Source organism: Tasmannia lanceolata, unplaced genomic scaffold, assembly GCF_043159265.1.
Source record: "Tasmannia lanceolata isolate RefF3 unplaced genomic scaffold, GAP_Taslan_0.1 ptg000018l, whole genome shotgun sequence".
NCBI lineage: Eukaryota > Viridiplantae > Streptophyta > Magnoliopsida > Canellales > Winteraceae > Tasmannia > Tasmannia lanceolata.
The window spans coordinates 7860467-7878382 of NW_027518695.1; the positions used below are offsets into that span (position 1 = coordinate 7860467).

The 17916-nt window shown below is 38.0% G+C and overlaps 1 protein-coding gene across 5 annotated transcripts; it reads right to left on the minus strand.

The window, feature by feature from the left end:
* Positions 1–30: 30 nt before the first annotated feature.
* On the minus strand, positions 31–10746 carry LOC143850885 (vacuolar cation/proton exchanger 5-like). Of its 5 annotated transcripts, none has more exons than XR_013236094.1 (13): positions 10459–10746; positions 9085–9184; positions 6236–6499; positions 5956–6023; positions 5812–5840; positions 4429–4625; positions 4122–4334; positions 3555–3680; positions 2703–2819; positions 2570–2623; positions 1896–2012; positions 1495–1602; positions 31–483 (listed from the first exon to the last, which is right to left on the minus strand). XR_013236094.1 is itself a non-coding variant. In XM_077360162.1 (13 exons), exons 2-13 carry the CDS (start codon positions 9136–9138, stop codon positions 461–463), a joined length of 1359 nt encoding a protein of 452 aa, XP_077216277.1. In that variant the 5' UTR covers positions 9139–9184; positions 10459–10742; the 3' UTR covers positions 31–460. The 5 variants fall into 5 exon arrangements, 4 of the variants coding, with proteins under 4 accessions (XP_077216277.1, XP_077216278.1, XP_077216279.1 ...); XM_077360162.1 differs by having other exon boundaries at positions 1495–1591; positions 10459–10742; XM_077360163.1 differs by lacking the exon at positions 10459–10746 and adding an exon at positions 10337–10385 and having other exon boundaries at positions 1495–1591.
* Between the last annotated feature and the right edge of the window lie 7170 nt (positions 10747–17916).

A 17916-nucleotide genomic window follows, 5' to 3' on the forward strand; every position in this document is an offset into this window, starting at 1 on the left:
TTATAATATTCCACACCAAGGCATTCAAGATCTCGTAATGAGAGGGATGCTACTATAAAAGAATTCCAAAGATGGGAGTTATAGAAACATAAAAAAACCTTCCTTTAAAGATTAAGAAAGCTGAGGAAGATCTCATATATGTGAGGGGCTTCTCCATGCTCTTAATTGATTGAAAGAAAACAAGGGGCCAAAAAAGAATAACAAATAAGCAATGAATCTATTGTACCTGATTTCCCCTCTCCTCCCTCTTTACACTTTTTATCTGAAACTAGCCATTCTATCCACATACATCTATTACATGAGCCAAAGAATAATATTGCTGCTGCACAAGAAGAAATGGGCCTCGTAGGGCAGAGCCATGCAGGGGTCCGCCAATGGAAAGTGGCTTGAAAACTATACAGTGGAGTGAATGACATTAGCTTTCTTGGAAACCTCACGAGTCTTTATCTTTTGCTTCTTGCTAAGGCTGATGAGGCTTATCCTCTGCAAAACCACATTTTCAGTAAGTTGCTAGCACTAACAAAAATCCAAAACATTAATAGAATTGCTATTAATGTTTTATGAACAGTGGGCACCTCAAGACGCTTGGGCTCAATCATTAATAGAATTGCTAATTTATCTGAAGATGGGGATTTTTCTTTTTTCCATGCTATTAGGGAAGTTAACAGTCTCAACGTCTCCCTGGCTAAAGCAGGAGTTAGCAAAGACATGCAAGCCAAGGGGAAACATCTGCTCCTGCAGTTATGTATTTTTCTTTATCTTGAATTTGGTGTTGCCTTTCTCAAATTAAAAAAAAAGATAGACTACAGCTGGGCAGTGACACACACACCACAAAGAAAAAAAAAACATGAGGAACAATATTTGCGCTCATTAGAATACTCACAATATAACTTTGAACAAGTACTTGAAAAACACGAAAAACCTTTTAAACTTGAAAAGGTTGGTTGACTACTCAAATGAGTTTTAAGTCTACTAGAATTTGGGTCTTCATTGAATCCAAGTTAAGTTTTTCATTCCACGACCTGATTAATAATTTTATGAACAAGAATTATAAACAGAAAGATACAAGAGTAATACATATCACATATAGTAAGAACATGGAAAATGGTAACTTATTAATAATTGTGCTTAGTAAGAAATATCGACTATTATGGCAATATTATTGTTTACTACTTAATATTGCAGTAAGGTTTCAAACCAGCAGCAGTAGGCAATACTGTTGACATTAGGATGGAAATTCTTCAAGATATTGAAGATGAGGGAAGGATGATGATAATATATTATGGTTGAGGTTATTGACAGATACAAAAACATTTTGATCAACATCATTACCAAAATATGTTGGATTCTATGAACTTTAAATTAGCAAAAAAGGCAAAAGAAAGAGATTTACGGCACAAAAAGATAATCACGAATTCAAAGAGAGAAAACAACCCAATGGAAAATTTTTGGTAAGATAGTATCATTGAATTATCTGGTCCACAAGTAACTCACCAACAGCAGAAGGATCTACATGTACAAAGAAACTGGCAGCAACTATCAGATAGCAGAGAATAAGCATTAGCCCTTTGAAGTAGTTAGAGGTTCCCTCCTGCAAATAAACTGCATAGGTCATGACAAGGAGACTAAAGAAGTAAACATAGAAAATGTGCAATCTTATGTGAAAAATTAATAGTGGTTGTTATTGGAGAATCATGTTGGTTAAAATTGGAGGTGAAACAATATATTTCCAGTCAATGACCAATTTAAAGAAATAAATAGAATAAGCTGCTAAACCAAGGCCAACTGGTGATAGCATTTTTGACATTTCAGCTCTAAAGGAAAAACCTTGCTAGCCACGATGGTGGTAATAAGATGTTTCCTCTCTTATCATTTACAAAATTTACAAGACAAACCTGCAGCATGAAGGCTACTACTAAAACTGTAATAAAAAGTGTCGCCGTCTCAAAAAGTTGAAAATTTAAGTCCATCGGGAGCCCCATAATCCACCCCACAACCACACAGAAGGGAATCTGCAACCATAATAATCACATTGCTAGAGATGAGTAACCACAACTAAAAAACTAAAAGATGCAAATAACTGTAGTTCCTAACTCCTAACGTTCCCCAGTGACAAAAATATACAAACATGAAAATAACTGAGGTACTGATCAGTAGCATTTGGGGAAACCGTGTGCATGGAATTTTAGTCAGGCAACTGAAATCCACTACAACCGTGTCTATGGCCTCTAGCGTCTAAAGCCATGGTGTGTAGAGAAACTAGTGACTTTGGCACGGAGGGCGGTTGTTGACACAACTTGTTTTCCAAATAACTAGTGCATGTCATGTAAGACATCCTGTTTATCACATACACTTTCCTACGGATGGTATCCCATCCTCATAGAGGATTCTTGATTTTTTTTTCTTTCTTATTTTTTTAGATGAATAAAGAGGATTCTTGTTATGAGTACACAAAAATTTCCAAGGACCTCTCCTCCTATGGCATGAAGCCCAAAAAAACAAATGCATATGGAAATAAATGCATTTACATTGATAAACTAAATAAATAAACTAAAGGTTTATACCCTACCCCGAACATGGATATCTGCGTTGATGACCCGATTGCAACTCCCAAAGAAATGTCCTACAAAAGAACTCATTTGTGTTAAAAAGAGGTGAAATAAAACAAGATTTTTTTTTTCTGGCAACACAGACACACTTACAAGTTTGTCTTTCATGGCAAACATAATTGCACTTGCATGTTCTGCAGCATTCCCTACAATTGGAAGCAGAATAACACTAATAAATGCAACTGGCATTTTCCATGCGACAGATGCTCCCTGCGAAGCAATGAAATCAGAAAGTTGATATAGTCATAAACCATACTTAATAGCAATCAGATCAGATGGAAATTGTGGGAACGAATTGATTGGGCCATGAACAAACAAGGTCAAATCTCCCGGTCCAAAAGATTTTTTTTAATGGATCCCAGTCCAAAAGATTACATAAACAATAAAACAAAATCCTTTTCAAAAAATATTAAGCCCCCATCACAAGCAGGACATGCAACAGTGTCTGCACTGCCCCTGGTGTCCTCCCAGGGTGTCCTCAACCATTCTCGTGTGTGTGCATGTAGTACGAACACACATTGAAGAGGGAAAGACTCATATTTTGAAGGAGAAACTCAGACTGGAAGTTTAAAAGGCTTGCGAGATGGAGGCTTGAATATTCTAAGGGGAGCTAATCCAAAAAAGAGTGCCGTTGGAGGCCAAGTAGATCTATTAAGAACAGTTCAGCTGTTCATATATCATTTTATTGTCTGCCCTTCTTAGAATTCACTGAGTTACTTACGGAGTCTAAAGTCTCTCATGACCCTGAGAATGATTTTTGTGTCCAGGTCATACATGTATGTGTGCATGTATCTATGTATGTACATATACCCACACTCCCTTCTTTGCATATTAATAATCCTCTCTTTATTCTAAACTTCTCTGGCTGGCTATTCATGGCATTTGGAAATTAACAGCAAATGACAATGTAATAATAATATGATTGACCAAGAAAAAAAAACTTACTTCTATGGCACCAACGAGGTATTCTGAGAGGAACGAGATCCATGCAGTCAATATTGCAAGCCAGATGATGGCTTCCCATTGAGAGATCTCAGGAATTTCTTCATCATCTGAGCCCTCTTCAATCCCCTGATATCATATTATTACTTAATAATCCATGCCAAAGTTCAGAAAGTAAACTGCAAAAAAACTTCATGATAAAGGATTAAAAAATATCAACGAGGACATTCTATTCAACAATGAGGGTGATGTCTTGCACAAATATGGTCTAAATTCAAATTACTACTGTGGGTCCCAAGTTGGAGCATATGAGTTGAAAATTGGCATGGAGAACCATTATCAAGTCAACTACCAATAGTTCAAATTTGGTGGAAAACAGATCACGTTTTCTATGGTTTTGGTGGCTAAAAGTGGACAAGACAGTATCTGCATATGAGAAGTGTTATGAATATCTAACATTTTACGATATTCTAGTGCATGCATCACGACATCTAATTTTAGCAGCCTTTACAAAACGTAAACAGACAAAAACAAATCTAGCTTCTACTCAGAAAGATTGACAAGGCAAACCTCATTGACAGGGTCATAAAGATCCTTATGACTCTTCAGCTGAAAAACAAGATAGGACGCATACGCCACAAGCATAATGCAGCTGGTAAACCTTGAAAGGGCCAACTCTGACTTCCCAAAATGAACCTCTGTGTGCGTGTAGTGGAGGACAGCCGGAAAAAGTAGGCCCATGACTGCCATCAACAGCAATCCTGAGTTCACTACGGCAGCTGCCTGCCCATAAAAGTATAAACATTCCAATTTTTGTTCCAAAAAAACAGGAAGAGTATAAAGGGAGAAAAATATCCCAGTTAGAACTTTGGCCAACCTTGTTAAAGACCTGCTCCTTCTTATAGTAAATGATTCCACCACTGAAGAAAGCACATCCAAGCACTAGCAACATATTTGATAAAATGGATCCTAATAGTGACTGTTGAACCACACGGATCATTCCATGTTTCAGTGCGTAAATTGATATTATCAATTCCGTTGCATTTCCGAAGGTGGCATTTAAAAGACCTCCAACTGCAAATGCCAATTAAATGAGCGTGTAAATGATTCCAATCATATGGAGCCTGAGTAGACCACATAATAATCGATGACACACATGGACTTAGGCAAATTGAATAGCATAATAATAATGCTGGTGAAGATGATAAAGCATACACTTACTAATTATAAAATTATTTACTAAAATTATGGTGAACAGATTGCTCTGCTTGCGTAAATTACACAAGGACATATGCACCCATATCAACAGAGTAATCAGTCATATATTCACTTTCTACTATTAAATATTATTTTATGAATGAATGCCATAAAATAAACAAATAGAAAATATAGCTCAGTTTACCGACCAAAAAGCCATATAAATTATACCTAAATATTATGCTACATGAAAAAATATAGGCAACGGAAGTTCTTTCCTCAGGGCCATGCTGACACAGGCACCCATGTTAATTAATACCTGTGCTCGTATATAGCATGCTGCATAGGGGTCCAACTCGTGTCGATTTTTGGGAATTTCGGTAGAGCTTTTACCATAAAATCAGTTCAGGGTCTGGTTGATTCCAATTCATTTCTTAGCAAAAGCTCAACCCAACTCTACCAAAGTTGCACCTCTAATGCTGCAACAAAACCTTGCATAATCACTTCAGTTAGGCATTAGAAACAGACGTCTTGACTTAAACCATGGATTTGGCACATCACACTACCAAGTTGAGGGATTTACTCTCAAAAGATGAATATTTTATTTCTCCAAGTATAAAAAATTCGTGAATATCACATGAAACTTCTAAAGAGACCTACCCTTACTGTGTTCATACTATTAAACAAATTCACCACTACACAAACTATACTACATGAACATAGACCTGTTCCCTTATTCTTGTCCCCCTCTTTTTTTGTACTTATTCTCTTCCTAAAGTTTGCATGGAGACAAGGATGCTTCAACATCATCTACCTTTTGACTAGCTAGTCAAATGGTAGAAAATAAACTCTATTCTCTTGTGATTTCATTTTCTTTTGTTTGTATATTATATCTTTGTACCTTCCTTAATAAAGCCTTATTGATAGAAAATAAATGAACATCATCTTCCCTTGCAATTGAACAACTCTGGAAAGAATTATGGAATAAAATGGATTATATGCTACTCCAAGAGAAAGAAAAAGGCATCTTTTCATAAAAATAAACATATAATGAAAAATTTACCTGTGGCTCCTGTGAAGAATGCTAGCTGCCTACATCAAAGGGAAAATAGAATTGTATTAGGAACTAGTCAAGATGCATGACTGAACAGGAAAAGATCAGCAAAAAATACTATAAGATAAAAAGTAGGGAGTAATAGATAAATACTCTGTCGCATAACCCAAACGCTCTGCCAAAGGTGTTATACCCAACAAGCTTAGAAAGAAGACCCATCCCTGCAATCCACCTTGAGAAATAAATCACTCGGTAAAACATCCAAGGAAAAATAAAGCAAGGCATCAACTGGACAATAAACAATGGCTCGATAAATGAAATAGTCCTGCTGAGGACATAGACTGAACATAGTATACTGCACGAGTGAGAACATATAGGCTTTAGGGATTTAATCAAGCTTCCAAATATACCAATAAAGATTGGTGCAACTCACATGATGACCGGAAAGATTATGGACCAGGATTGCTATAGGGCCAAAAGGCATTAGCAAGTTAATTTTGGCCGAGAATACAACAATCTTTACACTCCTGAACATTCTACTCCTTATAGATTTGGTGTTCCATCCTTGTTGCACACCCGAAAAGGAACCGTTCTGAACTGAATCCAAGCCATGCGCCTTTTTAGCAAATGCCATGGGGCTTACCAAGCTCTCATCCTCAAACAACTCATGTTCTGAAATTCCATCAGGTGATCCCAACTGTACTATCATGCAATTTGTCAGCAGCCATCACTAAACAGCATTAAGAATAAGAAAGCTTCAATGAAGAAAAGAGATCTTGTCCTCAGATGATCAGACGATAGGCTAAACAACCAAATTTATGCTTTACATCACATGAAGATGTTAGATTATGAAACTCTGAATGCCTGTATCAATGAAGATGTTAGATTATGAACTAAATTACACTCAATTGGAGAAAACTTGTCTAGCATTAGTGTGGGCCACTCAAAGGCTTAGCACTACTTGCTATCACAAAGAATCTACCTCGTCTCTCGTATGGATCCACTCAAAGGCTTAGACACTACTACTTTAGGGTACCTAACGATGTTTTCAACCACCGAAAGCCTATTTTAACACAGTACCCGCCTTTTTTCGGCAAACCAAAAGCCTGTCTACACAGCACCTGTCTTTTACGGCATAAACCGGTAAGTCCGTCTGCACACAGCACTCCCAATCGGTAGGTTAACCTAGGGTTCGAAAATCTCTTTTTAGCACCCAAAGGACACCCTCTCTCTCGAAAGCGCCCGATGTCAAATTCATTGGAAAGCCCTGAACACAAGGAATCTAACAGACCTGATCACGTGCGAATCGAAGTCCAATTGGAAGAGATATGGACGACCAAAAGTGCCGATAAGAGACGAAAACACTACAAAACAAAACAGAAAAGAGACGAACTATTGCGGCGACTGAGGACGACATCACTCAGATATTTATGGGTGATGTCATCACCAAATTCGTCCCAGACGAATTATAATTCGTCCCATACGAATTCTGGTCGAAACCAGATTTTTTTACCCTCTCCCCTCAGGTGTATACATCCTTTTTCGGTGTATACACCCTTCTCGGTCTTTTAACACTTATCCCTCTTCTCTCTCTCCCCTCAGGTGTGTACATCCTTTTTCGGAGTATACACCCTTTTTCGGTGTATTTCTCTCTTTTTCAAGCCTCAAACCTCTGCAAGTAAATCAGACAGAAACCCTAGTTAGCTTGCTTTAGAAGAGAGAAAGCAGAGAAATACTAGGTAGCTCATTTCGGACGTCAGTACTTAGCCAAATTTCTAAAGGTTCTGAGCGTCTTTTTATTGTTTACGCCATTGTTCTGTTGAATTTCACAAAACTACGAGCTACTTTTTCATAGTAGCGCCGTTGTTCTGCTGAAATCTCGGCAAATTCGGAGGCAATTCGGCTATACAGCGCCGTTGCGGTGCTGATTTCTCTGCAGCCTCGAAGGTTCCCTTTCCAGCACAGCGTGGTAGCGCTGCCGAATTTCAGAGAACCTAACGTCATATTTTCAATAGCTAGCCTTCGTCCTGCCGAAATTTCGGCAACCTTGGAAGTCTCCTTCTTCCAACAAGCGTAGTTGCGCTGCCCAACTCTCTAGTGGTAAGACAAAAAAACCTAAAAAATGTAATCAATTTACTTTTCTATCGTAAAGTAAGTTGCGAAATCTGGCTCTGCCGAAAGTAACTTATGATACAATCAAAAAAATGTAATCCATTTACTTTTCTATTGGGTATTTACAAAATGGGAAGGGTGGGTTTCATCATTTCTGATGTCAAATCCCTCTACCTCTCTTTTACTTTCTGCAATTTACAGTTTTATGTACAAGTAAGGTACGAGGTTGAGATGTCAAAGAGACTTGTTCCGCTACGGCCGAGTGCTCGAAACAAAAATTCCTCCGACTTGCACTTTACTTTCTGCAATTTACAGCTTTCTGCACAAATAAGGTACGAGGTTGAGATGTCACAAGAGTTGTTCCGCTACGGCCGATACCTTGTGATGTAAATCCCTCTGACTTGCTTTTTTACATTATGTACAGTCATTTTCCATTTGATTTAAGTTTAACTTGAATCGTGAGTTCCTTCGGGGGCCGTATACAACTTACAATACCGATCAAGTTAACTATCGCTTATTTTCGTTTTCTTCTGTAAGTTTATTTCATTTACATTCAGAATTAAGTATAATCTAACAAGGGAAATAAAAATCAAATTCTTCTATTTTAAATCCTTCTAAAATGCCAATCTAAGTTAAGAAACTAGATTAAGTAGGGCAAGAGGGGTGCCTAAAACCTTCCCCAATTGTAACCACAACCTTTACCCTGATATCTGTAAGGACCATGCCTTAAGCAAACAGAGCAAAATATAAGTATCTAGGTTCAGAGCAAAGGAACCCCTGATTACTATTCTTCTAAAAAATTTCGAGTCGTTACTCATTTCTTTGGAAGAATAGACATGGGTTTTAGGCCCTAACCTAGGTGGCGACTTTGAATTTTCTCTAAATTTGCGAAGTTAGGACTACGGTCCCGAGTCTGCAAGTAGCGCAGATCAAATAACACCCCCTATATACTGAAAACCCGATTGTGGTGATCCCTTGTCGTCCTGTTCAAACACGGGAAAAACCCGGCTCCCACTGCTTCAGGATAAAAAAAACACTAAAGTACGAATTTCCTGGTATTAATAGCAATGCAACGCTCACGAGTTGCATCGAGTGGTCAACATAAAGCATACTATGTGATTACATTGATAAATGAGAGATGACACAGAAATAAACATAAAGAGAACTCACTTCAAGATGAGAATTTACTACAATCCTTTGTGACATGTCGCTAGTATTAGCCATATGATATACAGGAATAGCGAGTCACCCATTCCACGAACGGAAATCACTGAACGAATAAAGTACATGTTAGTGTTCTAGCATTAGAGTGAAAAACATAATGTCTCATTATAAAATAAGATAGACTAGCCATGGCCCATGAATCATTGTATAGAATCCAAAAAACCGCAACAGTTTTGCTACAATCAATTAATGACAAGTGCAGCCTATCAAATTAAACTCAAAACAGCGTAGATGCAGGATGGGATTTACCAAATGTAGCAAGTGTATTATTCAGAAATTAGTCCAAACACTATTCCACAAACAACTTAATGATAAAACAAGCAAAATAAGAGCTTGATAGCTGCCATCAAACAATCCAGATTTGAATAAAAACGTTTAATTTGTCTGCTACATAACATATAGATTGAAATGATGAGCATAGGTATGGATTTTAATCTTGTGCATGAAGAAGACGAGAAATGGAAGGATGTAGAGTAGCCTTGAACATCCTGAGTGACTAATTTATTTAGCCTATTTTTAATTCTCGAGCAACATTGTTTATTCATTCGAAACAACTTAGCTTCAGATCTTATTGCCCATAAGGGAAGCAAGTCAGCAATCAAAAAGCAGAAAATGAGCTTTTTGAGGATCAATGTGTGCAGGAAATGGGAAAGACTTCAGTAAGAAATTCATGCAACTATAAAAAAAATAACATTTTTCACACACACATAGACATATACCGACATGGCATCCTCTCTCCTCTACTAGCAATAGATTTGCATCATAAGACTTAGCAAATATGAGAAGAAATTGAAATTCTCGATTCTTAAAGACAGTTGCCAAAAAAACGATATAAAGGAACCAAAAAAAGATAATAAAAAAACATAGAATTTCTCGTATCATCTCAAAATCAAAAGCAACCAATTCATTCGAAAGAAAATACCCAAATGTTTGTGAGAAATTTCTGGAAAAGTTTGAAGGAAAAGTTCGGAAAGGAAAATATTTCAAAATTTTCAAACTTTGTTTTTATATATTAAAAGAGATAATTCGAACCAATCCAATTCAATTTTTTCTTAAATTGACCTTCAATTTATGATAATATCACTCTAAATCAACCATAATCATATCAGCTTCCTCTAAATCGTGGAAAGAAGAAAAAAAATCCATAAAAAAATGTTTTTCTTGCAATCCAAACAGGGCCTAAACAAAACGAATGTACCTTTTTCCTCGCATCATTCTCTCAATTCCAAGATGTAGGGTTTTCGTAAAGTAACAATAAATCAAAGAATTGAAAAGAAATAAAACCACGTATAAGAAAATATTTCCACTCAACACGCTTACCGTTGAACGCCGAAGTATTTGATCGTTTTCCTTGGATTTTTCCACGTGGAAATGGAATTTGAGAAAAGCGAATGGCGAAACGTAGAGACGTGTTTTTGAGAGAATAGAAAAGTCTAGGGTTTGTTTTGAGAGAGAGAGAGAGAGAGAGACGAAGGGTGAGGTTTCGTGGAAATGAAGAGAAAGAAGAGAAATGTAGAAGTAAAGTTGGAAGAGAGTGATTGTCGCAGAGAAAGACGGGAATTCAATGGAAATGGAAATTTCGCGGAAAGTGTACGAAAATGAAGTTCGTTAAACATGGAAACCAAAAAGAGCTTTAACCGCAGCAAACCGCTTGCGATTTTCGTCCGCATTCTCCGTACGTGGAAGAAACGAACAAACTTTCCGTTCATTTTTTGTTGCAAAAAACGCGTGAAAGAAAATCACCGGAAAATACTAACGCGTGAAACGAATGAAATTCGCAGAAGAAATAATTACTCTCGAGATCCTGGAATGACTAAAGTAGCCCTTCATATTATTGGACACGTGCGCAGTGAAGCCGGTTTGATTTGGGTGATCCTAACCGTCCGATTAGTTGCCAATCAATAGGATGGTTTAAGTTGTTGGATTGTGGCCCACCCTTCCTGTGTGGGCCCATTGGATTAGCAGTAAGGTAAATATCATGAGAAAGGGATTTGCTAGCGTCCATTGCAGAAGGCTTTTCGCGGATGGTCTGTTGCATTTGGCGGATTTGCTAGCGTCCATCGAAGAAGGCTTTTTTGCAGTGTTGCAATTTGCTAGCATCCATCGCAGAAGGCTTTTCGCGGATGGTCTCGTCTTAGTTCAACAAAAAGTAAGAGTCCCTCTCTATTAGTTTGGGGAAAAAAAAATAAGGGTGTTAGTCGGCATACCAGCATCGAATCTCATTCACTCATGTCCAAGTGACAATTTGGTCCAATCATATTCTGACTGAATCTTAATTGGAGGATTCTTAGCATCCTACTGTATGTTTGAATTTAACTCTGTTTAGATTAGGAATGTTTGGCACCAAAGAACATGAGCCCTTGTAGAAATGGGGTGAAAAGGGTGCCCCCACCCACTGCAAGAGGCTGTTATGCATTTAATGGACTTTGACTTTCAACCATTATTAAATGCATAACTATCCTTACAGCCAACAGGGGCGCCCTTTCACCCCATTGCTACAAGGGTCAGTTTAGAATACCTCTTAAGTGCGTGTTTGGCGTACCGTTTAAAACGCCGTTTGGCGTTTGAAACACCGTTTTGAGGCCAAACGGCCGTTTGGGAGTGTTTGGGTGCGCAGCCTCCGTTTGAAACGCCGTTTGAAACACCGTTTTGAACCCTCAAAACGGTGTTTTGCAAACGGAGGGGGAGAGGTCCGTTTGCAAAACGCCGTTTTGAACGGAGTTTTGGGTTTTGGGTTTTTACATGTTTACCCTCACCAAACCCATTTTTACACCTTTGTTTTTTTGGAAGAGCTTACATTACACCGTACAAAATCTCTGATTATGATTAATTTGGAAGGATATTATCATAAATTGTAAGTCTCTCTAAACAAAATTTGAATTGGGTTTGTTCCGATTATCTTTTTTTCAAGCCTAAAAAAAGTAAGAAATTTTAGAAATATTTTTCCTTCCCTAACTTTTCCACAAAATTCTTGCCATACAAATATGACCATAGGGGCCTTCTATACATGCACAATTCTTTGAAAAAAGACCTCTCTTTTACTGGATTACACGTCTCGTAATGGCTCCGTGAAAGATAGGCAGTGGGCGGAACCAGAGTTTATCGGCCGACCCACCGACAAATAATCTGGATGTGAAAGATAGTGGGGCCACCTGCAAAATTATGAGGATATCGTGTATTTATGAGTCAAAAGGTGGGTCCCACTTTTTAAAGATATGATAGTGAGACCCACTAGTCCACTACCCTACCCATCACCATGTGAGAAACTTGTCTGTTTTTTCCTGAATTGAAAATGATTTCCCACCTCCTCTTTAGCATACCCTATACCTTTTGTTTTGTATTTTTTTTGGCAATGATGTTTAATTTTAGTAGTGTTTGAATGAGATCTTAATGACCTTTTAATATTTGGCCTAATGAGAGAGTAGTTGAGTTACATTGAGGCCAACCAAACAATGCCCTTTTTGGTCATTTTACCACTAAAACTCTGTTTTGTGGCATTTGTAACCAAACACACAATACCTCCGTTTGCCGTTTAATATGCCGTTTTGATCTGGCCAACCAAACATGAAAACGCCGTTTGGCAAAACACCGTTTTGAACCAAAACACCGTTTTGCAAAACGGCGTTTTAAACGCTATTTCAAACGGTACGCCAAACACACCCTAAGTATATTACTAACGAGTTTTTACATGGTGACCGAGCGTGAAGCCTCTACCAGGCCATATCGCCTTGATATTTGATCCAACAGAAGCTCACTTTTTAAGAGGCTGCTGTTGGATAAAGGGGATTCTGTCGTACTGTCTACAAGGGACCTCATGAGCCTACCACCCTTTTATTTAATCAACAACAGCTCGTGTTTTAAAGGGACCTCATGAGCCTACCACCCTTGATATTTAATCAACAGCAGCTCGCGTTTTAAGAGGCTGCTGTTGGATCAAATATCACGGACAGTGCTTTTGTCATACTGTCTTCAAGGGACTTCACGGGCGGGCACCATATAATTTCTCTAGTACTATCTAGTGCAATAAGGCACCATTGTTCTGAAATTTACGAAAGTAACCTAATATATACCAAACTAGGGATTTGCTAGGCAATTCCGCACAAAGCCATTTTGTGGCCCACTTTTGCATTAGAGAACAGCCTCACAGGCTTACCAAATTTTGTCTCATTCATATACTTCAACCGACGTGGTCTCTCTTGCAAAAGTGAGCCAAGAACCGAATTCCTATGAAATTGTCAAGCAAATCCCATTAAACTATGTTATGAAAAATTATAAAAATAATGTTATAATTTATGCTACACTATTAGGCCATTTTTTATAATTCATCGAACCCTAATTAGATTTTTGGACACGTCTGCACATCTTGGAGTATGGATCCAAAATTTTCATATCCTAATCAGATCTTAAAATATGAATCCGTCGCTGAATGTATAGCTATGGATTTTGACTGTCACCAATGATTGTATTTCTTGTAGTGTCCATCTGACTCAAGTCCATTGACAAAGTTGAAAAAGAACTTCCTAAGGAGGTACTTCAGGTTGCCATGAGAATTTTCGGGTGTGTTTGTGCCAAACACGACCATGTTTACCTAGATAGCTCATTAGCTCAATTTGGTAAACCTTTAGACTCTTTGGGAGATTTGTGATTGATGGTTATAGATGCGCTCTCTCTCTCTCTCTCTCTCTCTCTCTCTCTCTCTCTCTCTCTCTCTCTCTCTCTCAAATGGAGAATTCAAGCCCGAGAATCTCTGCTTTTGTGACCTCAGTAGAGAACATGGCTCTTGAAAATCGGCATTTTGAATATTTGGATCGAATCAGACTCTCTCTTCGTTGTGGAAGTATCACAAGGCAAATCAATCATCCCTTGGAAAAGTATTACCACTGTAAGTAAGATCAAATACTTGCTGGCCCAGCTCTCTAGATGGAAGATTTCCCATATCTGGAGGGAAGGGAATGCAGCAGCTGATTACCTTTCCAAGACCCATTGCCCTCTTAAAGGCTTTGATATTGTTCTATTCCTTGCGTCGCCCGAGTTGCTGGACTTGATTGTAGCAGATGAAAAGGGTCAAGTCTATCCTAGATTGGGCTGATCTCGTTGGCCTCTGAAGAATCCTGCTGTCTTCGATTTGGGTCTGTTCTGGGTGGATCTGCCTGCTCTTGCCTCCGGTGGTTGGGGTTCTGTTTCCTATTATTTTCTTTGTTGAATTGTAGTTTGTTTTCCCTTTTGTGGCTCTTGGGGCCTTGATCATGTATTCTCCTTTGTTTTTATTTATATCTGGTGGGCGTCTTGCCTAACCCCGGCTTTCTCGTAAAAACAAAAAAATAAAAAATGGGGAAAATTCAACCCAAGAATCCGACCTGAAATCCAACAACAACAAAAATATCTTCTCCTATTATTCCCCATTTCTCATCTAGCCATAGCCTTCTCTTCCCGCATTGATAACACAAGAAAACATGGGCTCGCCATCAGAAACTTCTTGGAAGAATCCAACAAGTTCGATTACATATCGTTTTATTGGGTGCAATGAATCAATAGAAAATGAAAACTTTGCAGTCAAAAGACTACCATGTAAAAGTTTTACTCACTAAATTGTTTTACAATGGAGTTATTTTAGGCCATATCAGGCAACCATGAAAGTTTTTTTGCATGGAATACTTCCTTATGAATTGGTGGGAGAGTGGAAGGATGGTGAGAGAGGGAGAGAATTGAAAGGGCATGAGTGAGGATGGTGGGATGTGGCTAAAAAACAGGGAAAAGAAAACATCTTCAAAAAAGAGTTTTTGTTTTCCTCATTTTCTAGCCACTTGGAACCGTCTCCTCACTCACGCCCTCTCGATTCTCTCCTATTCTCTTGAAATTTCATAAGTTAAGGGCATGTTGTTAGAAATTTTGAAGTCAAAAACTAAAATATGAACTAAAATTTTGGAGAGAAGATTCAAAATAAAGAATATCGATTTGTTTTCAAAAGATCTTGTATGGTTTGGTGCTTTAAGACTTGAACCCAAAACCTAGGTTGTAATAGATCGACTTGAATGCTAGTTCTTGCTGTAGCATTCGACGTTCCATTTCAGGGAAGGATGACATACCATGATACTTTCTGTTTCGTCAAGCCCTGCTTTGGTCTCTGGTTTGATGGTTGCACATGCTAAAAAACCGGTACATTCTGTTTCATTTTCCATGGACTTGATTGAAGGTTACTTGAGTTTAACTTCATGGCGCTTGGGCTGATCCAAGCTGTCCCTTGTGATGTAAAAGCCTTAAAAGCGGCGCTCCTGGATCACGACTAGAAACAAGATGGCAATTATTGAAGTGAGGCTGAAGCTTGACGGTCTCATTTCGCCTGCAGTGTGTGAGTGTGTTTGAACTCCAACTGTAGTTTTTTTCAGTCCCACATTGAAAAGTTCAAGTGACTTTCACCTCCTTATAAGAGGTAGAGTGAAGGAAAGGCTTAGGCCTTTAGGGGCATTAGAATTTGTTCGGTGACCCAATTTTCATATAATACACATGCGCGTACCAGGCCGTGGTTTGGGTAAATAAAAAATATCTTTTTGGCCAAAAATAGTTTTGATTTTTTCCATAAATAGTTTTGGTTGCTTCCAAGGGTGGTGTTCTATCTATAAAAATAGAACTGATCTCCGCCAAAAATACAGAGAAAGAAGGATATTGTTTGTTACATAAATATAGTAGTTTTATAGAGAAAAATACAGATTTCTCTCCTTGTATTTTTGCTCCTTTCTCCTCCTCCATTCCATTTCGTGTTTGAGCACAGATCTAAGGTGATTCGAAGTGGACTCGAAAGCGAGGGCATGTCTGTTGGAACTCTTTTTTTCTTTTTTTTTTAAACCCGGAAAGATAACGACCCCGGGGCGGATCGGGAAATTTATATATAAAAAAGTTGAGAGCATCGATTTGCGGATCCCATTTGCACCGCGACTCTTAATGAGAGTGACTATGTGGCACGACTCGGTCGTTCTTCCTCCTTCACCAGCAATCTTATTTTTAAAAGGGTTTTCATTAAATCAATAGGTGCAATATGAGTTTTAACAGTTTATTCTCATTCTGAAATTTACAACAGTACATATAATTCAGGTTCGAGTAACTCCAAATTCGGGTTCAAGTTTCACCAATTTGGGTGTAAGCCGAAGACCAGTCCCTTCATCTATCTTTTTACAACACATGTTTGGCAAGGCTTCTCATTTTTCTCACTTATTTCGCCTTGCGTGCAGCAAAAACGACCATAATGAATGGGCTGGTCGGATCCAAGTTGCCAAACTACATTATCAGGATTTCTCTAAATTTCTCGTTCACCAAACCTACAACGTGGGTGGAGAATGGTTGATGAATGCAACCAAATATCCCATGAAATAAAATTTTATGGTTGCCAAAGATTGCCTTTTGGGGCTGTTTTTGTTTGGATCTAATAAAAATAATTTGTCAAAAGAAAATATCTTATAATGTTAATTTTCCAGGAATTGCTAGGTCCAACGTGAAAGGCATTTCGCAGCTGGTCTGTCACATCTCAAGTTTAACTAACTCAAGTTTTCCAAATTTCCAACGTTTTACTAACTCAAGTTTTCTTGATTTTTTCATTTTAGGTATAAAAGATCATGGTCCGGTGAATGCTTGTTTGGTGGGTCACGTGATAACAACCCAACTCCAATCATCCCCATGTTTCCCTCCATATATTCTATTGAATTCCTCTAAAAACTAAACGTTTTACACACCATCTTTTTACGGCTTTACTGACTTTGTCTCTATATTTTAATTTCTTGGGAGAGAAGAGAAGAGAGATGGGGTCCACAAGGTCCTATTGGATAGTCTGATGTGGACTCACCAATGACCAATGGGAGCTTGTGAACCTGAACTGCGTGGCCGATGTTGACTGCTTAGCTGGTCTTCATATTTAAACGTGTTTTGCGTTGTAAACTTACTTTCAACATGAGGAGAAATTTCGTTAGGATTTTAGCATGTGATCGACATGAAACACAACGTTGATTGGATGGTATGCATAATTTCTAATGGAAAAGTTTTTCTTTCCGCAATTTAGGGGGATAGGGATCGAAACTGAAATTTTCCGAAATTCATTTTTTCGCCATTTACCAAATTTCGGTAATTTTGATTTAATGGCATTATTTTTTATTTTTTTTAAAGTGTTACAAAATTTCGGCCAAAATTTCAAAATTTGGGTCCGGAATTTGAAACCAAATTTCGGTTTTTGGTGGGGTCCGAAAAGGTTACCGAAACCGAAATTTTAAACCATGCTGATAACTATGGATAATTAGGAGTTATATCATCTTGGAGCTCCCTCGAAATAAAAATTGAATAGGATTGATTAGGTTGTCTTTTTTTGTCCGTAAAAAAAAGTAAGAACTTTTTGAAATATTTTTCCTTTCTCCTGCTATCCAAGGTTACCCAAGGTAGATGAGGAAGAGAATTGAGAGAGCATGAGTGAGGGGAGAGGGTGAGAAATGGCTAAAAAACAAGGAAATGAAAAACATTACTCAAAATAGAGTTTTTGTTTTCCCTATTTTTCGGCCATTGCGCACCTTCTTCCCACTCATGCCCTCTCTCTATACATATATCAACAATTGGTAAACTAATTTTCCTTGAAAAATATTTCATGATTGCCAAACAGGACATGTCAGTGGTTGGCAATGAAAAGATTTTTTGAGTACATTACAATCTATCTAAAATGAGGACCCAACTGAAAGGATATGAACGTCCAAATAGGTGGGGCCCACAATACTTTTTATAATTGTATGTTTTCATAGACTTATA

Bases quoted from the DNA above. Each gene is read 5' to 3' on its own strand.
- LOC143850885 (XM_077360162.1), bottom strand. From the start codon at position 9,138: ATGGCTAATACTAGCGACATGTCACAAAGGATTGTAGTAAATTCTCAT. The intron at 5,841-5,955 runs GTATTTATCTAT...CCTTTGATGTAG, and splicing joins CGTTTGGGTTATGCGACAGA to GCAGCTAGCATTCTTCACAG. The intron at 484-1,494 runs GTGAGTTACTTG...GTGGTTTTGCAG, and splicing joins TGTAGATCCTTCTGCTGTTG to AGGATAAGCCTCATCAGCCT.